The sequence below is a fragment of the Muntiacus reevesi genome, chromosome 20 (genome assembly GCF_963930625.1).
Source record: "Muntiacus reevesi chromosome 20, mMunRee1.1, whole genome shotgun sequence".
Classification (NCBI taxonomy): Eukaryota; Metazoa; Chordata; class Mammalia; order Artiodactyla; family Cervidae; genus Muntiacus; species Muntiacus reevesi.
In genome coordinates this window covers 26,003,164-26,026,471 of record NC_089268.1, presented here as the reverse complement: position 1 = coordinate 26,026,471, position 23,308 = coordinate 26,003,164, and the positions used below count along the sequence as shown (strand labels likewise).

Below are 23,308 nucleotides of genomic sequence, written 5' to 3'. Positions count from 1 at the left end.
GGGATCAAACCTGTGTCTTCTGCATTGGCAGGCGGATTCTTTATCACTGAGCCACCAAGCTAGGCCAAGGCTATGTTTTTAGCATTGATGGTAAGTGGAACCAGGAAATAACTTTTTGGAGCTGAAGGTGGAGAGAGGACCTTTCAGGACATGCATTCTGATACCTAATCCTTTCTGTGCTTATCTGTGAAACGGGAATATTATGAGTGTCTGCCTCACAGGGTGGTTGTGAGAATTACAGGAAATAATTTCTGTGAAGCCCTTAGAACTGTGCATCGCTCTGAGTAAGCCCTAACATTCGCCACCATGGTGGACTGGGGTCCAGAGAGCTGAAATGCCTTGCCTGAGGTCACCCACACCCACAGCAGGACTAGGACTGGAGTCCAAGTCCATTATGCTTTGCTGGAGGCAGCTGTTTTACTGGCATCCTTGGTCTTATTGCAACTGCGAGCTCAGATTCATGTGCCCCTAACAGAACACGGCATGTGCAACAGTTTTGGTTCTGTTATGGCTCCACAAGCACGCTCAATGTCACAGCCTTTGTGCTTGATGCCCTGTTTGAGTTAAAAGTTCAGTGAAGTTTTGTATGTGTATATGCGGTGGCCCCTCCTACATAATTTAGTATTTTTCTTTACATTAGTGTATTAGCATGTTTTCACTTTCACCCACTGAGCCTGGCATTGAAAATGCTATTAAGCTCAATAATGTTTCCTATAAACAACCTTAGAAGGGTGGGAAATGATTGGAATGACTTCTTTTTTTTTTAACTAGGTTCCTGTTTCTTAGCCCTCTGTGTTACATGAACCCAGCCAGGGCTGGCAAAGGGGCTTGTTGGCTGTTTCGTCCTTGGTCTGAAGTTGGGAGAAGTTGAGAGTGAAGCTTTGGGGTGCCAGAAGAACTCAGAAGTTTCTTGTGCTGGAAAAGTAGAGTTGCCTTTTTTGTGTGCTGGAAAAGTAGAGTTGCTTTTGGGGGCCGTCTTTTTTCCTTTCTTAATTAATGGATGTGATCAATCTAGGAGCTGCTGATCCTTCTTCCTTCCGACAATGACTTTGAGAAAGCTTAGGGCCAGATTTCTGGGGGCCTAAGGCCAATGAGACTTTCTGAAGTGAGTTTTTGTGGATCAGCCTCATCACTGCTTCTTCTCTTTGCCTTCAATATATATTTTTTGGTCCTCCACTCCTCATATTTTATGTCATCATTCTATTTTATGTGCCATGTTGTATGTCTCCTAAATTTGTTTTTGAAATGCATTTTTAAAAAATCAAATTGTTGCCTTTTCTGCTTGTAAACTTATGAGGTCTTGGTGGACAGGGGACCTGTCTGTGGTTCAGGTGTAGTTTCTGTAGTCAAAGCAGAGAAAACACATTATCTTGCTGAGGCATGTCATGTGGAAGCAAGCTTGGCTGCTGCAGACAAGGATGCATGGCTTGAAATGGTTTCTGCTGTTATGACCAGGGGCGTAGGGATGGAAAAATACAGGAATCTCGATTTTTTTGCCTTAAGCAGAGTCCCAGATCCTTTCCTCTTAGAATCATGTTTAGAGAGCATCTGTTAAGCTTTTGTCTGTGGTTACTAAATACTATAGCTTCTTGCAGTATTCGCTCATCAAATAGGCATTTATGAGAGATCTACTCTGTGCCCAGCACTGGGAAGGACCCCAGGGAGAGAGAGGGGACACGCACAGGGCAGTGATGGCAGAGGACAAGCTGAGGGTCAAGTGACAAAACAGCACCGCCTCCCCTGCTTAACCAGGTCTGCACTTAACAAGCGCTTGCCCAGGGCAGGCTGTTTCTAGGCCCTGTTGCAACAGTAGATTGAAGATAATCAAAGTAAGACCCCTTCTTTCATAGAATTTACATCCCAGTGAAGAGAGAGTTTAAAAACAAGGAAAGATAAGCCCTATAAAGCCGGCTGCTTATCAAGGATGAAGTTTATGGTGTGTAAATTACACCCCAATAAAAGTTAAAAAACTTTCGGGTTCACCGCAGGACAGATCACCCTCACTCTTTGCGCCCCACGTGTGCACTGCTGCTGCGTGCTGACGTGTACCTGTGACCCCGCGCCCCGTCTCCAGGCTTCTTTGTGGTGTCTGTGGACGGACACAGGACGGTGGGATGTGTGGCTCACTCGACGAGCACGTCCCGGATGGAGGGGAACCGGGTGACGCTCTGCCTTCCCGATCCAGCTCCTGCCGGGAGCAAGTAGCCTTCTTGCCATCTGTTCGCTGCCACAGTCTTGCATCTCTGTGCCTTTCGCTGGTGACATAGCTGCTTACAGTGGCCCTCACATGGGGTGCCAGGGTGCCGTCTGAGGATCTTGAGTGTGGAGAGGCCGGGATGGGCCTGGCGGAGAACGTACGTGTGTTAGAGAAGCTTCTTCAGGCTCAAGCCACAAGCTCAGGGTTCATGTTTCAACAGTGTGTGTTCCATGCAGCATCTCTCAAAGGGAACACGTCTAAACCAAGGTTACATATTGATCAGTTGATGGAAATGTGCTCAGAAGCCTGTAGGAGTCTAATCCCGTGTTCCCCTAGGAGCAGTGAGTGGTCCAGTGTTGCTGGGATCAGTGATGTCGCAGAACAACAGCAGTAACAAGAATTGACTGTCTTTGGAGGGCCAGGTCAAGGGCGTTGGTACAGCCCATATACCAGATGGCTGTCATCCCTAAAGCAAAGTGGGATTATCCTTCCACCAGTTAGAGGCTAATGCTCTGGGTGTTAACTCCTGTGTCAGTAGCTGTTTCCCTTAATGCAGGATACAGCTTCTTGTGTAGGACAGCATTCCTTCACATACCATTTTTGTGGATGTGTGTATTGGGGCTAATTGAGACAGAAACACAGATTTTTCTTTATAGTTGCTTTACAATGTGGCATTTCAAGTGTCTAGCCAAGTGATTCAGTTATATATATATATATATTTTCAGATTTTCTATTATAGGTTATATTTTTCATATTTTTTCCATCATGGTTTATCACAGGATATTGAATATAGTTCCCCGTGCTATGCAGTAGGTCCTTGTTGTTCATCTGTCTTACATCCTGCCGTTTGTGAGTGCTAACACCATACTCCTAATTTATTCTCCACCCCCAGCTTCCCCTTTGGTGACCATACATTTGTTTTCTATGTCTAAAAGCACAGCTTTTTAATTTGTTTAAAATAGACTTTCTGCCTGTAATATACTTTGTGCTTTTGACCAATTAAAGAAGCCAGTGGCATTCTTAGTTCTATCTTGTCTGTGTTTTCTACTTGTATATCCCTGTCGATTTGTTTGTGCCCTTTATTGTCATTTTCTAAAATTATTTTCAATGAAAAGAAAAAAATGGCCGTCTGTCTACACTTCCACAGAGAGGCCATTTTATTTGGCCAAACTTTTCAGCATCAAACTTTAGGGGTGACCCCATGGGAAATAGTAATGAAAAGGCCTAATATTTATAGGAAGTTTTTATTATATAGCCCCTTATCTCTCTGTTGCCATCAGTAAAGGAAATGTCAAGCTACACATTCAGTGTCACCATACTTTGAATGCTTTCAGGTTTGCCGAATGTTTTTATGCCTTGGTCTGTACATTCCTGCGACATCCATTTGATTAACCGAGCTAAGAAAGTGATTTAAACAGTACTTAATAAGTTATTTTACTAAGTGAAGTAAGTCAAGGAGATAGACGAATACCATATAATATTGGTATATGTGTATATATTGCCTATGTGTGAAATCTAAAATATACAAACATATTTGTTTACAAATCATACAGACCTGGAAAACAAATTTATGGTTACCAATGGGAAAAGCTAGGGGGGCAGAGGGGGTAAATTAAGAGTTTGGGATTAGCAGATGCAAACTACTATATACAAAATAAATAGTAAGGTCCTACTGTATAGCACAGGGAACCATATTCAATATCCTGTAATAAACATAGTGGAAAATATGAAAAATATATGTGTATAACTGAATCTGATGTACTAGTGCTATACATGAGAAACTAACACTACATTGTAAATCAACTATACTTCAATGAAAATAAAATTGGGAGAAAAAAAGTTGTAGCTCTTTTAAAATGTCTTCACTCTTTAATCCCTTGTGTCAAGTGGTATAAACACAGCCTAAGTTATGATGTCAGAGTGAAATGAAATTAATTCCAAGCGGATAGATGCGTAGGAAAGCTCTCAGAAAACTGATCCCACACAAAAGCGGGGAGAGAGGAAAACTAAGAATGTAGAGTGAATATTCAGCTCTTAATTTACATATTTCTGAATTGTTTCAGTTTTTAAAGTATGTGTGTTTCTCTTGAAGTTAAAAATTACTCTAAAACATAAGTTGATTACGTGAAATGAATTCTACGGAGGACACAGACAGAAACTGGCCAGAGAGATGTGCTTTGCGAGGCTGGTTAAGGGTGGGTCTCCCATGAGATGCTCCCAGGCCAAGCTGCACCTGGTCTGCTTTGGGGAGCCTGGTAGGTTGCTGACACCCCCCCCCCCCCCCGAGGGGTAGGGTTAATTGGGGGTGGTCCAGGAATCGAGATTCTAGAAGCTCCCCCAGATATTCAAACATGCAGCCTGGGTTGGACCCCAACACTGTACTCATGAGACTCTGATACATCTTAGGATGGACTCTGACCAACTTCAAGGGACCGCCTGGGGGTTCCTACAGTTGATGTGAGTCTCTGCTTCAGGGCAGAGCTTCAGGAACCCCAGCAGGAGAGTCTGGCAGGCACATGGCACTGACCAGGTTTTCCTCCATCCCCGCCCAAGATTCAGAGCCCGGGAGAGGGTGTTCAATGGGCTGGGGAGAGTGTCTGCCCCCTCCCTCCTTCCAGGAGGACGGGGGTCACCAGACCACCATCACCACAACTCAGAACTGGAGAGAGGTGTCTCCTCAGGAAATGCTGGTGCCATTGGGCAGGGGCCAGGGGGTCCTGGTCAGCCAGAACCACACAGAGGTCCACTTTAGCCCACCAGCTTAAAAGGCGAGTGTGTTTCTTGGGTACCACTGGAGGAGACTGTGCCTTAAGAAATACACAGCGTTTGGTTGAGGGGCCGTAGGGCCTCCTTCAGCCACCTCCCTGCTGTTTCTGCCGCAGAAACCCGTGTTCCCCCCCACCCATGGGGCACCCTTCACATCTTTCTGTTTAGAGGAAAACCAGTAACTCTGCTGATGAAGTGTGCCCAGGGGCCTGCCGGGAAAGGCCTGGGGTCTGGCTACCCCACACCTGGCCTCCGCACCTGCTCCAGAAACATCAGCACATCGGAAACATCTGGGGAGCTTTAAATGACGCCGACAGCTGGGCCATCACTACCTCCACCGCTTCCCCGGACCAGCTGGGGCACCGCAAATACCCTGCCTTTTACAGAGGGAAGTGAGACTCCAGGTGTAAGATCGTGGCTCCTGGTTGCAAGGTGGGCAGATGCAGAGGCAGCGTCTGAGCCCAGGCAGTCGGTTCTAGAGTCCAAGTGTCGAATCCCCTCATCTTACAGTCTCTCCTCTGCAGGAGGACCGCGTTGGTTGGTAATAACCCAGGTGACAGCCACAGTTTTATCACAGCACCACCGAGATTTACAAGGCAGCTTTCGAAATAAACAGCCCAACAGTATGGGGTGTTGTGTCCTACCGCCCCCCAATTAGAGAAGATGTGAAATTAGCAGCTGGAGTTCTCTGTTTCTGAGGCTCAGGTTTAGATTTGGGGGGCTTCCGCCCACTGTGCAGTTAGCGTGCTGGGGAGCCTCAGCTAGGTCCTGAGTTCTGGAAAACTCTGGAAGGCTGTGACCTCATCTTCTATTAGTTTCTGTCTTCACTGCTGCTGGGTGCTTAGAACTAACTGGATAAACACTTGAGTGAATGAATGAATGACGCACAGACAAATGTGTGTCCTTTGCCTTTGAGCTCTCTGCTGGTGGGTGGACCACACCTTGTCGCATTCTGTCCTCAGCGAGCACCAGTCTAGCTACCATCCAGGACTTGGGGTGGTTTCGTTTGTTTTCAGTGCAGGTATTGGGAGGGATGTCATTAAAGAAAATGGGGAGAAAAACAAACATGGCTAACTCAGCTCCAGGTGAAACCCTTCATCGGAGAGGCCTGTGGGTCTGAGAATGTGAAAGGCTTGGACTCCAGGACTGGTCGCAGGCTTTGCTGGTTGTTTTTTGGGTTTCTTTTGATGTGGCCAAGAAGCTAACTTGGAACTTTTCCCTCTGTTTTACAGGTCACCGCCAAGACTGCCTTCCTATTTATCTTACCTCAGTACAATGTTAGCATGCCTACGGCAGGTAAGGAAAGCTCTGGTCTCTCTCTTTCTGGGCCCTGTTAACCCCGAAGTTCTTGGAAAACTTCCTTTTCCTGTGCCATGTATGATCACTTTGGATATCTAGACTCAGCATCCGACTTCCTGTTGCTGAAAAGGTGTGGGCCACGTGCAGCCTTCATCCAGGGGCTCTGCCAGCTTGGGGTTCTGAGGTCCACCTCCAGGAACTGGGTGGGCATCGCTGGGGCCCTCCTGGTGAATAAAGAGGGAGACGTTCTTCCCTGAATCCAGTCCTCCTTCCTCATCCTGCAGTGAGGAGGTGAGTTGGAGGTAAGATTCCTTTCTTGGCCTGGCTCCATCAGAGGCTACCCGATGGGCATTGGGGGCAAGCCTCTTAACCCGTGGCCTCTGCAGGATGTGACTGGCGTCTCTCCCAGACTCGCCTGCCCCTGTGTTCCCTGTAGCTAGGCTCTAGGGGAAGTCACACCCTGGGGACGGCTTACTCAGCCCTTCATCTAGAATCAGAGCTGGTTGGAGAGGGAGAAAACACCATACTTATGACGGAAGAGACAGGAAATGGCACGACCAGCTCATCCAAGGCACATGCCAGCCTGGTGGGCACACAGACCATCTTGCTCCTTGCTATGTGGTCCAGGATCAAATTCGGCCTTCTGTACCTATGTCTCTTGAAAATCGTAATAACTAGGACAACACTGGACCTAGCTATACTTATAATTTATGCATTTAACATTTAAAAAAATATTTTGGTTTTTTAAAAAATTGGGGTAAAATACACATATCGTTCAGCATCTTAGTTATTTTAAAGTGTACCAGTTCAGTGATATGAAGTTCCTTCACCACCATCCATCCATCTCTAGGACTGTTTCATCTTGCAAAACTGAACTCTGTAGCTCTTAAATGACTCGCCATTCTCCCCTGCCCCACCCCTGCCCATGACCACTCTACTTTCTGTTGCTATAAATTTGAGTCTTCTAGGGCCTCCTGTAAGTAGAATTGTATATAGTATTTTTATGTCTGTGATTGGTTACAATTTAGTTTTAAATGTTTTCCAAAGTACATTTATGACTCTCACAGGAAACTTATAAAATACAGGTAAGCATAAGATAAAAATCATACATGACTCTACCACCCAAAGACTACAGTTAGCATTTTGTAATCTTGATTCATATAACCTACTTTTCTCATATTAGCATATGATGAACATTTTCCCTGTGTCATTCATTATTCTTCCATTCAATTAGGCATTTGCAAAAACTATAGAAAACTTATTAAGGATCACCACATTTATGTTTTCAGTCACACATTGTTGGATATTTAAGTTTCCAGTTTTTATAGTGCTACGGTAAACATTCTTGTGACTTCCTGCATTCATGATTTTGGTTTTTTTTTTTTTTTTTTTGATAAATTCCTATTACTGGAATTTCTGAGCCAAGTAGTATGTACATTATAAAGGTTTTATATATGTATTGCCCAAATACCATCAGGCATCTAATTCTTATGACCCATAAATCATGTTTTTTATAGGTAGCATCAAATGCATTTTTTTTTTCCTGAAAGTCACTCAGTTGTGTCCGACTCTTTGCGACCCCATGGACTGTATAGTCCCTGGAATTCTCCAGGCACGAATACTGGAGTGGGTAGCCTTTCCCTTCTCCAGGGGATCTTCCCAACCCAGGGATCAAACCCAGGTCTCCCACATTGCAGGCGGATTCTTTACCAGCTGAGCCACAAGGGAAGCCCAAGAATACTGGAGTGGGTAACTTATTCCTTCTCCAGTGGATCTTCCTGACCCAGGAATTGAACCAGGGTCTCCTGCGTTGCAGGTGGATTCTTTACCAACTGAGCTATGAGGGAAGCCCAAATGCATAGGCTTTTTAAAAAGTCAGAATGCCAGTTTATTAATTCATAAAGAGACATCCAGGGGCTTCCCTGCTCGTGCAGTGGTAGAGAATCCGTCTGTAATGCAGGAGACACAGGTTCGATCCTTGGTTCGAGAAGATCCCCTGGAGGGAAATGGCAACCCACTCCAGTATTCTTGCCTGGAAAATTCCATGGACAGAGGAGCTTGGTGGGCTACAGTCCATGGGGTTGCAGAGAGTCCAACACGACTTAGCAACTAAACAACAGCAGTTGGAGGTGACTTAGCAACTAAGTCAAAGAGATACAACAAAGACACATGCACCTATCAGAGGTGGTGCCTGTACTTGCATTGCATTTCTGCCCAAGTCAACTTAGAGGGGCTGCCAGATCCTAGCCCAGCCTTGCTTTGTTAATTACTGGGAGAACATACAGTCCTGGGGACCACCGAGGTTGAAGCATGTGTGAGCGGGATGTGGCTTTATTGTAGGAAGGGCCTGTTTGTAAAGCCAGATCCTGACCAGGGGATTGATTGTTTCAGTTTGAAACTTTCCAGGAGAAATTAGGCCACAAGTGGTATCCTAAAAGCATCCCATCTTCACGGCGAGGGTAACAAGCGAGGCTTCCTGCTCCAGGGCAGAACCCGGAGCTCCTGAGCAGGAGTCACTTCCACCCTGCCCTCATTTGTTTAACTAATTAGTTAATTGATTAATCCAGACAAATGTTTGTGTGCCTGCTGTGTGCCACACCCGGACTGTAAAGTAATTCATAAAACACATCTGATCTCTGACTCATGGAACTTACTGTTTATTGAGGAGGGAGTAGATACTGCACAGCAAACAATAAATAATTACAGTTGTGATATGGGTGGCAAGAGGAGCATCCAGGTTTGCGATAAGGAAACATCAAAGGGTGATAACCAGATGTTTCTGGGAAACTGCTGTTTGAACTGTGTGTGTGTGCAGCTGGTGTGAAGGGGGTTGGGGAGGGGGATATGGACAGAAGAAGGAACATTCCAGACACAGGGATTGGCATGTGCAAAGCCCCCAGGTGAGGCACAGGCACCTCAGGATATTCTAGTAACTGAACCAAGGCCAGTGTGTCTGGAGCCAGTGAGGTTTGGCCTTTTTCTCAGGTGGGGCTATTGAATTGTGTCCTGGTATCCCCATCCAGGCCGGAATAAGGCCTGGGTAGAGGTGGAGGGATATACTGAAAGAGGAGATAAAGTATTGCTAAAGAGCCTGGCTTTTGTTTAAATCTTGCCACTGGGGCTGTTCAAAATAAGACTGGCAGTCACCCAGAGAGACAGTGCAGTTAGAGCAGCCTGCTTCATTTTGCTTTGAGCTCCTTGATCACCAGACCAGTGTGGTGGTGGTTGGTTTGTAAGTTGCAGAGGAGGGCCAGCTTCTCACTGGAAAGAAGCAGTTCACAACCCAGGGCAGAGGGCCCTTGAAGCTGTGTATTTAAACCCCGCACCAATGGCAACCCACTCCAGTATTCTTGCCTAGAGAATCCCATGGACAGGGGAGCCTGACAGAGTATTACATGGGGTCGCAAGAGCCGGACAATACTTAGTGAATAAAGCACCACCACCCTCCCCCCTTTGGGACTTCCCTGGTGGTCAGCTGGTTAAGAGTCCACCGTCCAGCGCAGGGACTCGGGTTTGATCCCTGGTCGGGGAACTAAGGTTCGACAAGCTGAGGGGTCAACTAAACCCATGGGCCACCAAAATAAAAATTAAAAAAACACTTAAAAACCCTTCCACTCACATCTCTTCCAGCCTGCAGCTTCTTGAGGATGGGTCCCATTTGCAGAACCAGGGTCAGTTCTGATTTCTAAAGTTTCTTCTTTCAGTGGCTTGCAACTTGTTCAAATCAACGTTTAACATGTGTAATTTAGGAGAGCAGCGACGGTTTTCATATAACTGGCCTGCTGTTTCTAAATCCCTAACCTCCCTCGGCAGAGGTGTTCAGGTTCTACAGGAAACAGCCAGTGGGAACACTGAGGAGTTTCTTCCCAGTTTCCTTTCCTCCCTCTCCTCTTTTCTTTCCAGCTCCCAGCATGTGTTTATAGGCCAGCGGTGACAACAACATACCACAAGCTGAGTGACTTAAGCAACAGAAATGTAAAAAGTGTAAAAGTGTAAGATCAAGGTGTCAGCAGGGCTGTGCTCCCTGGCTTGGACCAGTAGGACACCAGTCCTTGTGTTTGCAGCCATCTCTGCGTCCAGTTTCTCCTTCTGTAAGGACGTCAGTCATGTCAGATTAGAACACATCCTACTCCATTATGGTCCCATCTCAACTATTCACATCTGCAATAACTCTGACTCCAAATGAGCTCACGTTCTGAGGTGCTGGCAGTGTGGACTTCACAGGAGTTTTGCTTGATTCAGCTCATAATGCTGGCTAATAAATGCATGACTGTCACATTATGTTAAGCTGGCTAAGAAGATGAAACTCCGTTTAGAGAAATGAACTAAAAGAGAAGATGGCACAGTCCTTGCAGTCAGAAGTTGTGCATCCCGGGGCAGTGTCAGTGTCCCTGGGGTTTTCTTTAAGGTCAACAGTGATGAGGCAGGAAGTGTTCTTGTCACATCATTTCCACCTGTTAGGGTTGCCAGACTTTGCAAGTAAAAATCCAGGACTATCTGTTAAATTGGCATTTCAGAGAAACTACTTTTTTTTTTTCCAGTGTAAGTATATCTCAAAGTATATATGGGGCATAATTATACTAGAAAAGTATTCTTTGTTTATCTGGAATTCAAGTTTAACTGACCATCATGTACTTTATCTGCAACCATATACCCAGCCCTGGCAAGGAATAAAATGTCATGTTTCTGGTCTTAACCATCAGACTCTGGAGTCTTTCTGATTCAGATACCCCAGAGTATCTGGTATTATGGCCAGAAGTATATAGACTATGAAAGGTCAGCAAAGAACTCGAGTCCCCCCACAAGCAGACTCGTGGCTTCCTGACTCCGCTTCTGATGTAGGACAGGGGACCCCACACGGGCTGAAATGTACCAGCTTATTTTGAGTTGTTCCAAGAGTCTGCTGAGCTGTCTTGGGCAAACCAGGCGGTGTCAGGGTCTCCATCCTCATCTGTCAAGTTGAGGGTGATGGTCACTGTCTCCACCCAGCGCCTCCTGAAGATAGGGATCCAGGAGGCACTCACTCCCCAGATTGTCACAGACCTGCACCATCTGGGAGCTGGTGAGACACACAGACTCCAGGCCCCACCGCAGACTCCTGCCCTGGGTCCCTTGTGGTAACGAAACCCCCAGGTGTCTGAAGTGCGGCTCCCCGTACCCTGGGTGGAACCCGCTAAGTAGGCTTTCAGAGGACCCTGTGCTGCCAGCCCCCAAGTTCAGGGAGGGAAACCCCCTAAATCCAGGAACTCGTTTGCATCTTTCTGTTCTCATCCAACGTTGACTTTTCTAGAACTGTTTTTAGCCTGAGGAGTGGAGGCGGGGGGTTACTATTGTTGGGTGGACTTGGTTTTGAGCTGGGGCTGCCACTTTGCAGGAGTCGAGGGCACCTAGGTGTTCCTGGCACCTGGAGAGAAGGCTGGGTGTGCAGGGCCTGTTCTGGAGAAGGGGTGGTTTCACAGTGAGGAAGGAGGACAAGGAGCATTCCCTGTTGGTCCCGGTGGTGTTATCACCACCAGCTGCCACGTAGCATTTAACAGCTGGAGATGAAAGGCCCAGGGACCCCTCAGGGTCCCTCCCCCACCCCATAGTGTGGCCCTTGTTCTTACAGCCGTCCCAGGGCGAGACACACGGCCCCATCAAAACAACCGCAGACAGATGGTTTTAAAGCCTCATTCAGCCGAAAGTCTTTGTCCAGGGCTCAGAGTGTTTTTTGTTCCCTTGCTAGCCGGTAGGAGTTAGCCTTGTGCATGTATCATGTACTTAGGAGATTGGTGTCACATACTAAACTGAGCCCTGTTTGTAAGATGAGCTTGTGGGAGACAAAGAGGGAAGAGACAGGTGGGCGACAGCGACTCTGGAAGTGGAAATCTGACTTGATTACAGGCGGACTCTGCCCAACCAGGACCTGTGGTCTGTCCAGCTGCAGGAGACTTGAGACTCACAGAGTCTGGCCTTGTCCTTTTACAACAAGGAAGAGAGAAGTTCCTAAGGATACACCAGTAAGGACAGAGGGGGTGCTGGGCTGTCACACCCCTGAATGCAAGTGGGGTGGTGGGCGTGGCTCCAGGGGGCCCAACAAGGCTGACAGAGAGCTGGCTCCATCCTAGTCCCTCCGGCCAAACAGGTGCCATGATCCCCTTTTGCCCTGAGGTCCTGTCTGTATGAATAAGAGAAAATGAAAATAAATTCAAGTCTTCACTGCCCTCATTGTGTTGGTTGGCATCTGAAGAAATGTGGGAGTTTATAGCCAGCCCTGGGTATAATCTTTTTTCGTTAACTTATTAAACTTTCTTAGTCTGTTCAGGCTGCTGTAACAAAATACAGACCAGGTGGCTTATAAACAACAGAAATTTACTTATCCCTCCAGTCCTGGAGGCTGGAGTCCCAGATCCGGGTGCAGTCTGGTCGGGTGAGGCCCCTCTGCCGGGTCACAGCTTCCTGCTGTGTCCTCACGTGGTGGGAGGGGCAGGGGAGCATTCTGGAGCCTCCTTCATTAGGGCACTAATTCCATTCATGAGGGCTGCACCCTCATGGTTTAAACACCTCCCAAAGGCCCCACCCACTAATGCCATCATCTTTGGGAGTTGGGAGTCCAACGTGAACTCTGGGGTGGAGGGGGGCACCAACCTTCAGATCTTAGCACTTATTATTTGTGTAACAGTTGTGCAGAAAAGTGTACGCACAGTCATTGGTCAGCCCTAGGTAACAGCCCCTCGGAAGTGTGCCCCTTTCCTGCCTAGACTTGATTTTTATCCAGTCCCCCTGTTCCAACCCAGAGAATTTATGCCACGTGGAGCTCCTGAGGTTTAAGCAGGAGCCGCTGAGTTGCTGTGGCTAATTGTTAACCAGCCTGAAGCCTCCAAGCCGGCAGCATCTTTGAATAGCTGCCTCCCCTCCCCCACATGGCTATTTCTCCTGAGCAAATCTTTTCTTCTCCTACTTCTCCTATCTAGCAAGGATCGTTTTTTTTTCTTTCTTTTTCACTTAGTTCTTACTGAAGTAATTTTTGTCCTTAATTAAACAGTGAACCTGATATTTTTATCCAATTTAAAAACAAGGCTGAGATTCTAGACATTTTTTTGGTATATGATCTTGAGTTGTTTTTTCTTTATGGTTCTTAAGTTCGCATTGGCCCCTTGGTAGGCGCTCTTCAGGGACCACACAGTTTCTGCCGAGACCTCAGACTTGTGAACCGCAGTGAGGCTGAGTGTGTGCCTGTGGTATTTCTTTCTTGAAGGCCTCAGGCAGAGCTATACAGCCTTATAGAAAGAAATGGTTCACCAGGAAAACTACACAGAGGCTGGACACTTTTATTTGCAGGTTCTCTTTAATGCGTCTCTCATTTTTGTTATATCTCTCATTTTTTGCAACATTTTTGTGTCATAAAAGTATCCTTGTCTTCCTAAGTCCAATGAAACAGGAGAAAAATATATTGCCACAAATGGTCCAGTCTGCAGTTAAAATGGTAACTTTGAAGATTCTTTCATTCTCTGAACAGCCTGGGAGAGAGAGAGAGTGTATGTGTGTATTAAGTTTGCTACGGCTGCTGTGATAAAGTACCACAGACTCGGTGGTTTGAACAACAGGAAAGCATGCACATGCTTAGGGGGACTCCGGGAGTTGGTGATGGACAGGGAGGCCTGGCGTGCTGCGATTCATGGGGTCGCAGAGAGTCGGACACGACTGAGCAACTGAACTGAACTTAGGGGCACAGTGAGATGAATTTTTACATCCGTGTATGCCATGCACCCATCCCTCAGGTCAGGAAGCAACCCTCCTAGCTTCCTCAGACCCCTCGGGTGAACACCCCCTCTCAAAGCACCCACTTGTCTGCTCTCATGTTTTCTGATTAGTTTTTCCTGTTCTCGCCCTTCATGTCTCCCTGATTTTTTTAAACTGGCTCCATTGTCTATATGGATAATGTGTTGGGATCCCCTGGTGACATTAAGCATGGATTCCTGGGCCATGTCCAAGTTTGTGATTCACTGGCCCTGGGGTGGACGTGCCGCAGCGGGCACCCCTGGGCTCCCTGGGGATGCTGGTGCTGTGGTACCTCGTTAAAACTGTGTGTTATAAGGTGGTGTAACCCAGGCACCCAGAGATGAAAACTACTTGGGTTGTCTTCGTAAGGGTACTGTTAAAAACCATGCTGCCATCCACAGCCTTTTGCAGGTATCATTTTGAACGTGGCAGATATGGCTATAGGACAAATTCCCAGAAGTCGAATTGCCATATCCAGAGGCCGATGGTTTGTAATCTCAGTGGAAATTTTCAAATCGCCTTTCCAAAGAGGTGGTCCATTTCGCATCCCACTGCAGGGTGAGAGCCTGGTTTCCCATAGCTTCAGCAAGAGTGAGCGACCAGCTTTGGATTTATGCCAGTCTGACAGGGGTGGGATGGTATCTCATTATGTAGGTAGTTCGTTTCTCTTCTCAGTGAGGTTGAGCATCCTTTTAAATGTAAAAGGGCCATCTGTGTTTTTTCCCTCTGTGAATTGTCTATTCAAATCCTTTGCCCATTCTTCTGTTGGGTTTGTTCTCTTTTCATCCTCAAGTTCTAGGAGCTCTTCATACATTAGAAGATCAACCTTTGTTTCTAATCCGAATTATAAATATTTTCCCCTCAGACATCATTTGCATCTTGATTTTGCTTTTGGTGTTTCTTCATGTCAGAGTTCTGGATTTATGTAGAAGATTCAGAATAATGGGGAAATGGTTGGCCACAAGCACAGAGACCAATAGAAAGTGACTCATAAATCCAGGTTTGCCAGGGTGAGGAAGGAAGCTGGGAGCAAGAGAGGCATCCAGGTTGGTTGTACAGTGGTGGTCTTTGAAGCAGCAGGTTTCGGGACAAAGGCAGAACCCCCGCTAGCAGTGCCCAGACTTCAGGGGATGTAAAGAACGGATGGGGCGTCAGCCGTAGCTGACCACTGGCCAGCTCAGGTCCCTGAGGTCAGACGCTGCACAGCTGTATCCAGACAAGATGGGACTTGTGGAGTCAGGCAGGAGAAGCTGCTTCCAGGTGACACCAGGGGAAACAGGAAAATGTCTGTTAGCCATAGGAAGCAAACAAAGCAGGAGGTGAGAGGGTGCTTCCGAAAGGGCTGGTTCCACCTGAGGTTGTCAGGACAGCCAGGCTCTGACCGATCATGTCGATTCTCCTTTTAAACTGTTGTTGTTGTTCAGTCGCTAAGTCATGTCCAGCTCTTTGAGACCCCATGGGCTGCAGCACGCCAGGCTTCCCTATCCTTCACTTTTAAACTGTGATCAGAGATAAAGTGAGTGCCACTTTTGACATCATACAGGGAGGGTCATTATTGAAGGTGCTTCTTCCTGGGCGAGGTTAACCCCTCCAGCGGATATACTGACCTTCTCCATCGTGGTGTGCAGGAAGAGGATTTGGAATATGGGCGTTGGGAGGTGTCAGGAGGCATCTGGGCTGGGGATTGTAAATCGGTGGCCTGTGGTCAGAGCTGGCTTATATGTGTATTTTTCTTGGCCAGTTTGGTAATTGGCCCATAAAGTGCTTTTACAATTTTGGAATTAGTCACCAGCATTTTAAAATCAGATGATTTCACGTAGGGATCTCTGTCTCTCTGCTTTTGAAATACAGGGCCGCACCCCTCCATGGCCTTCCCCCTCCTTCCTTCACCCCCTCGGGGCAGGTTCTGCACTTCACCACAGTCGCCACCCCTCTCTCATGTGTCCCCAATACCAAGACTGCCTGGCAGCCACTGCGTATCCCAGTCTGAATTGCTGTTTTTCTTCTAGTAAGGTTAAGAGGGAGGTCACTCTTTTCTTGTTTCTCTCTGAAAGTGGAAATGTGAAAGACAGACCAGGAGGGCCCTATAGCTAAGGAGAAACGGTGGGGAGCATCCGTAGTACTGAAGACTGTTACTGCAGCAGACTCTATTGAAAGGACTTACCTGAAGACGCCTGGACCACTTTGCTCATTGCATTCCCCGCCTGGTCTCTGCGGGCATTTTGCTGTGACTCTGGGTTGGAATCACCTCTCTCGTCCAAGAGCTCAGATGTGCCAAAACATACTCTTCTTAAAAATCACAGCAGCTCAGAAACTCCCCTGGTGATCCAGTGGCTCAGACTCTGCACTTGCAGTGTAAGAAGTGTGGGTCAGATCCCTGGTCAGGGAAGGAAGGCCCCACATGCCATGCAATAAAGCCAAGAAAGGTTTTTTTGTTTTGTTTTGTTTTAAAAAGGTACCTATTGGCTATACCCCAATACAAAATAAAAAGTTTAAAAAAAGGACCTAAACTTAAAAAAAAAAATCACAGTAGCTCACTGCCAGACTGTTGCCATTCTTTTTTGAGAGCTCATACAAGGCGGGGCTGCTGCTTAAAGGGTCAGAGCTCTAACATGGGGGGAGAGAGGATTTTTTAAGAATTCATTAGCAACCAAACATTTAAAAAGAAAAAATCCATTTGTTTATAACCTCCTGGAAAAACACAGGTTTCCAACCTCCATAGCTCCGTGGTGAGCAGAAGGGGCCAAACCAGTCCCCTTTCCTGCTGTGATCGAGGGCAGGAGGGTAGCAGATGAGGGGAGAGCCGTGGAGATGCTGTGCGTGGATCACAGCTTGTGAGTGTTTAAGTGTGATGCTCCTTGCTCTGTGGTAGGAGAAAGAAGTCCAAGGATCAGCTTCTCACCAGTCAGGGTGTGGGGCAGAGCGGGGGTCGTGAGAGGGGTCCTGTGGACCCGAGGTGGCTTCAGGGACCGGGCTGGGCCGTGGGCACTGGGAGACCTGAGAAATGGCCCTGTGTCTTAACCCTGTGAGGCCTGCTTCCTCATGCTCTCTGCCGACCCATGGATGGGGACAAGGACCAAACAAGGCAGCATGTTGACATACTCTGAAACCGAGGGCGCTACCAGGGGACAGATTCCAGAGGGAGCTTGCGAACCATTCTGCATGGCCAGCCCACCAGCTGGTCCTTGTGAGTCCATTGCCCACATCTCTCTGAATTTGTCTTCTCAGACATCACGCTGCCACCCTCCACGTGCAGGGCACCCCTGCACCCCACCCTGGGCTCCTGTGGGCACCTCCTGACCACTCTCCCGGACCTGTTCCAGCCCACTTAACCCGTCTATCTGACAGGAAGAGTGATCTTTACAAAAGGTGTCTGTGAGTCTGCTCCAGAACCTTCCCTTGCCTTTGGATGCTTGTCCTGACGTGACCTGTCAGGGGTGGAGGGTGGGGCGTGGGATGACCTGCTCACCTCTGCTCTCCAGGTCACCCAGTCCTCTGGTCGCTTCTACCCAGACCACTCTGCCCTGACCCCGCTCTCTGACTGGCACACCTCACTGACCTCTCCTCCCCAGGGCCCTGCCCTCACCATTCCCTGCCCAGGTCACAGCACTCATCACACCTGGCCGCTGTTTTTTTTTTTGTAGTGAAATACACCTATCATGAGATGTACGATCTTACCTGTTTCTGAGTGTCCAGTTCGGCAGTATTAAGCACACTCATACTGGGTGTGCAACCTCCAGAACGCTTCATCCTGCAAAACTGAAACCACATCCATGAAACAGTGGCCCCCCATCCCTCCCCTGCCCCAGTCCCCGGCAGCCACCATTCTTGTTGTGTCTCTGAATTTTTCTCCTCTGGGACCCTCCAGTAATGAAACCATGCAGTATTTGTCTTCTGGTGACTGACTTATTTCACTTAGCATGATGCCCTCAAGGTTCTGTGTAGCATGTGACAGGTTTTCCTTCCTTTGTTTTGGTTTTTGGTTTTTGGTTTTCTGTCCTTTTTAAGGCTGAATAGTGTTCGAGTTCTGTTGTATGTATCGACCATATATTTTGTTCTTCCATTCATCTCTGGACGGACACGTGGGTTGTTTCTACCTTTGGTTCTTGTGATGTGTGTTGTGAACATGGGGTTTGCAGATATTTCATCAAGATCCTGCTTCCAGTTCTTTTTCTTCTGTATCCAGAAGTGGAATTGCTGGATCATCTGGTAGTTCTATTTTTAATTTTCTAAGGAATCATCATACTGTTTCTGATTGTGACTACGCCATTTTACATTCTCAAAACAATGCACAAATATGGTTCTAATTCATCCACACCCTCACCAACACTTATTCTTTTTTTTCTAAATTGTGGCCATTCTAATGGGTTTGAGGTGGTACCTTATTCTGGTTTTGATTTGCATTTTCCTAATGATAGTATTGTTGAGGATCTCTCCATATACCAGTTGACCATTTTTACGTCCTCTTTGGAGGAATGTCTATTCCTTTGCCCATTTAAAAAAAGACAAAACTACTTTTCCGTTATGATTTATTACAGGATATTAAATATAGTTCCCTGAGCCATACAGTAGGGCCTTGTTTATCTAGTTTATGTATAGTAGTTTGTATCTGCTAATCCAAACTCCTGCTTTATCTGTGCACCCCCTTCCCCCCACCTCTTTCCCCTTTGGTAAGCATAAGTTCTCTATATCTGTGAGTCTGTTTCTGTTTTATAGGTAAGTTCATTTGTGTCGTATTTTGGATTCTACGTATACGTAATATCATATGATGGTTGTCTTTCTCTGACTTCACTTAGTATGATAATCTCTAGATCCTTCCATGTTGCTGCAAGTCTTTGCCCATTTTTCACTCCAGTTGTGTTTTTTTGTTTGTTTGTTTTTGTCATTGTTGTCGGCCTCTGGTTTCGGGTGTAGAGAATTTGGTGTGTAGCTGTTCAGCTGCAAGACGGCAGGGCCATGCCCACCCCATTCCCTGCCACACCCCAGTGTCCAGCATGGAGCCCTGCAGGTGGTCTATTGGTGGATGAACAAATACACATGGAGCTCTTATCAGCAAAGGAGTAAAAGAATGTGAGTCCACATATCCATTCTTGTTTCAAGAAGGATTTAAGGCTCTGGTCACATCTCTTTGGAAGCATAGTGAATGGGGTGATGAATGGAAGTAATTTGAAGAGGCTTTGAGTTGGATAATCCAAAGTCTTGACTTTTTTTTTTTTTTAAGTTTATTTATTTTGGCTGCACTGGGTCTTCGTTGCTGCATGGGCTTTCGCTAGTTGTGGCAGTTTGTTGCGGTCTGAGGGTTTGGCAGTTGCCACTCGAAGGCTCTAGAGCACTGGATCAGTGGTTGTGGCTCACGGGCTTACTGCTCCGCAACCATGTGGGATCCTCCCCATGCAGTGATCGAACTGGGGTCCCCTGCATTGGAAGGTGCATTCTTAACCACTGGACCGCCAGGGAAGCCCTTGACGTGTGTTACTTAACTACTTGGGGCCATGCTTTTTTGGTTGAGTCCCATTTTGCGTAATAAGGCTGGTCTTGATGGTGAAACTTTGCATGTGTTATTTTATCATTTCAAAATATGCTGCCATCTAGTTAGTCTCTGTTGATCCTCCATTACGAAGGCTGGGAAAGGATGATGCCGGCCTTGCAGTGGAAGGACAGAAGCATAGGCTGACCCACACGCCCACCTCTTCCCTTCCTCCTGTGCTTCCTCCGTCCTGGGTCCCGGCTCCCCTCCCAGGTCTCAGCCGCTGCCTGCCCGGGTCAGTCACCTCGTCTGACAGGTCTCAACCACCGATGGCCTGCCTCCCTCCCTGTTCCCTCTTCCACTTTTCTTCCTGTCCCACTAGTTCCTTACCTGCCACACTGGTGTCTGCCTCCAGGCCCAATGCTTATGCAGCACTGCTGCCAGAATAAACCGTCTGAAATCCAGTTTCCTCATTTTCCTGTTGAGGTTGAATTCTTCGATGTTTCCACATTGCCTTCAGGATCATGTCCACACCCTTTTATGTGGTACCTTGGCCGCCCTCAGCAGTGTGTCCTTGTTCCCTGCATCCTTAGCAGATGCTTCTCTGCCCAGGATGCTCCACCGCCCCCTCCCCGCCCCCCCCCCCCACCTGCCTACCATTGCTAGTTCTCCAGTTTCTATATCATCCCATTTATCCTGACAGGCTATCCCACCTCCCCTGCCCTGGCTGGAGTCTCCCTCACCTGCCTTGGGCTCCCTGCGTGGCTCTGTTTACCTCTCGGTACCACGTGGCCGTCTGCCTGTCTGTAGGTCTTTGTACACTTATTGGTCAGTCTCCTGACTGGTCTGTGCTCTCCGAAGCTAAGGCAGTGTCTTTTGTGTCCCATGTTTCAGCAATCAGCCCAGTGGCTCTCACAGAGTAGGGTGTTTGTGGAAGCGAGGAGGGGGAGGACAAAGGAAAGCTGGTCTGATCTCAAAGTTCATGTCTTCCTGCCCCCTCCCCACCCCCTCCACCGCCCACCAGTGCATTCTCCCGGTCCAGGGTGGCGGGGTCATGGGTGGGCTCCCAGAGTGACCCAGTCAGCTCTGCTTGGCTCTGTGGCCACCCTGGAACTCACTCACCCCGGCCTACCTTCTGGTAAACGCATCCCAGCAAAGAGAGATGACTCATGTGTGTGTGACTCAGCGCGAAGGCAGCACAGCTGGAGAGGTGGCCAGTGTGGCCGGGGGGAGGGCGGGCCGCTGAGCACCAGGGACCAGGCCTGGGACCTGAACTCCCGCAGGCCTGCCAGCTGGACCCGAGGCAGGAGCCTCCTCTGTCCGTGGAGGGCGTGGTTGCACTCGCAGAGCTTAGCAAGACTTAAGATATCTGGAATTGCATCTCATCTATCACCACTAAATACTATTTTTAATAACTTTAGTGTATGCTTATAGGCACTGGTAAGCATCTTGCATGTAACCAAAACAACAACAAAAATTATAGCAGATACATGTACAGTACTTCCTATATACCAGATACTATTCTAAGTAAGCACTTTGCATTTTTGAAGTCACCTAATTCTCACAAAAACCCTATAGTACAAGATTCCATTGTCCTCATTTTATAGATGAGGAATCTGAGGCCCAGAAAGGTCACACACAGAGGTGCCCCAGAGCTACATGGGGAAGAAATGACGTTTTCTTTATCCATTTGTCTGTCGACGGACACTTTGGTTTGCTTCCATGTCTTGGCTTTTGTAAAATAATGCTGCTGTGAACATTGGGGTGCTTGTGTCTTTTCGAATTATAGTTTTCCTCTTTTTTTTTTTTCCTGGATAAAGATGTTTTATATATATACAGTGGATTATTACTCACCCGTAAAAAGAATGAAATAATACAGTTTGTATCTACATGAATGGACCTAGAGATGATCATACTAAGTGAAATAAGTCAGACAATGACTAGTATTATACGATGTCACTCATATGTGGAATCTAAAAGAATAATATGAATAAATCTGTTTACAAAACAGAAACCGACAGACATGGTAAATAAGATTATAGTTACCAAAGGGAAAGGTAGGCGGAGGGATAAGTTAGGATTGACAGATAGGATTAACAGATGCACAATACTATGTATAAAATAGACAAGCAACGAGGAATTACGTATAGCACAGGGAACCGTATTCAATGTCTGTGATAACCAATACTGGAACATTATCAGAAAAAATTACATTTAACTGAATCACTTTGCTGTATACCTAAAACCAAAACAATATTATAAGTCAACTATACTTCAAATATTTTTTTTTTTTTTTTAAAGAGGAAGGAGTGGGTTTCCTGGTGCCCTAGAGGTTAGGACTCCGGGCTTTTGCTGCTATCACCTGGGGTCAGGAACTCAGATCCTGCAAGCTGTACAGTATGGTCAAAAAGAAAAAAAGAGGGAGGAGATAAATGACAGTTTTGATACGAGCTCAGGTTTCTGAGTCCACACTCTTAAGCCCGCCCCGCGCTTCCTCGATGAAGTCTATCATCTGCAGTCCCATTTTTACAGAGGCAGCGATTATGGCTCAGAGAAGTTGGTCACTTTTCTGTAGTCACACAGCCGGGGAGTGATGGGAGCTGGTTGTCTCCAACCCCTAGCTGCAGCCACCGAGCCCTCCTGTCCAAATCAGGGCATGCCATGGACTGGCTTCTCCTTACCGCTCCCCACTGGTGCTCCCGGGGGCCAGGTCCAGAGGGTGGGTGGGTTCTCCGGAATAAACTCTTTCTTCTCAGTCTGGGGTCACAGCCAAAGGGAAGCCCTTGATGGCACAGTCCGCTCCAGTCTCCCTTCAGTTGTGGGTTGCAGAGCACTTCCCCCCCCAGGGGTGCTCACGTGGCTCTCCTTGCCTCCGCAGACGGCGAGACGGTGCACTACCACTACGGCCCGAAAGACCTGGTCACTGTCTTGTTCTACATCTTCATCGCCATCATCCTGCACGCCGTGGTGCAGGAGTACATCCTAGACGTGAGTGCGGGGTCTGGGCTCGGAGGCGGGAGGCTGGGGGGGCGCACGGATGGAGCGGCCGCAGCTCGGAGGCCTCCATCCCTCTTTCGCAGGCTCCGGCTGGCCCTGGGGGACTGACCTCCCACACCACACTGTGGTCTCCCTCCCCCTTACCACCTCCTAGAAATGGCATTTATTCAGGAGGGAGCTGCCTGAAGTGTGTCGAAACGGCGTCATCGGGGCTCAGACGGCACGGGTTGGGGATGTTGCTTTTACATCTCGGCTAAAGACATCTACCTCGCCCCTTTCTCAGAGTGCTTGCCTTCAACTAAACACTGTATGCACGTGCAACACTCACACGAAAAAGCTTCAGCCCCTTTGTGGGGAGAGCAAAGGCATTTGAAGCTTGCCCGTTACCCATACGCTTACATATTAACACACAGGTCCCTCTCTGTATTCTTTAGAAAATCAGCAAACGGCTTCATCTCTCCAAAGTCAAGCACAGCAAATTCAACGAGTCTGGGCAGTTGGTGGTCTTTCATCTCAGCTCGGTGATCTGGTGCTTCTACGTGGTGGTGACGGTGAGTGGTCCTCGTGACTGCTGACGGCTGGGGCCTGGGCAGCCGTGGTATCATGGTGGAAGAGGGGTCAGTGGTTTAGGGGCTATGTGAAGCTGGGGAGCATCATCTGGTCCCAAAGTAAACACTCCTTTATAACTAGGACGTGATGTCATGGGGATGACCGCGTATAGCTCCATAGCTCCGTGTCCACTCCCAGGGCCCCCTCACGGTGCTGTCCCTTGAGCTGAGGTTTATCTTCATCCAGGCACCTGGGTCATGGATTGAAGAAAT

The 23,308-nt window shown here is 47.6% G+C and overlaps 1 protein-coding gene across 2 annotated transcripts in view; it reads left to right on the top strand.

The window, feature by feature from the left end:
• TRAM2 (translocation associated membrane protein 2) overlaps positions 1-23,308 on the top strand; it is a 71,120-nt gene that overhangs the window by 28,880 nt on the left and 18,932 nt on the right. For both annotated transcript variants that reach the window (XM_065912099.1, XM_065912100.1), the window contains exons 2-4: positions 6,196-6,259; positions 22,369-22,478; positions 22,922-23,038. In XM_065912099.1, the coding sequence (XP_065768171.1) occupies positions 6,196-6,259; positions 22,369-22,478; positions 22,922-23,038 (291 nt within the window). The remainder of the gene's footprint in view (positions 1-6,195; positions 6,260-22,368; positions 22,479-22,921; positions 23,039-23,308) is intronic.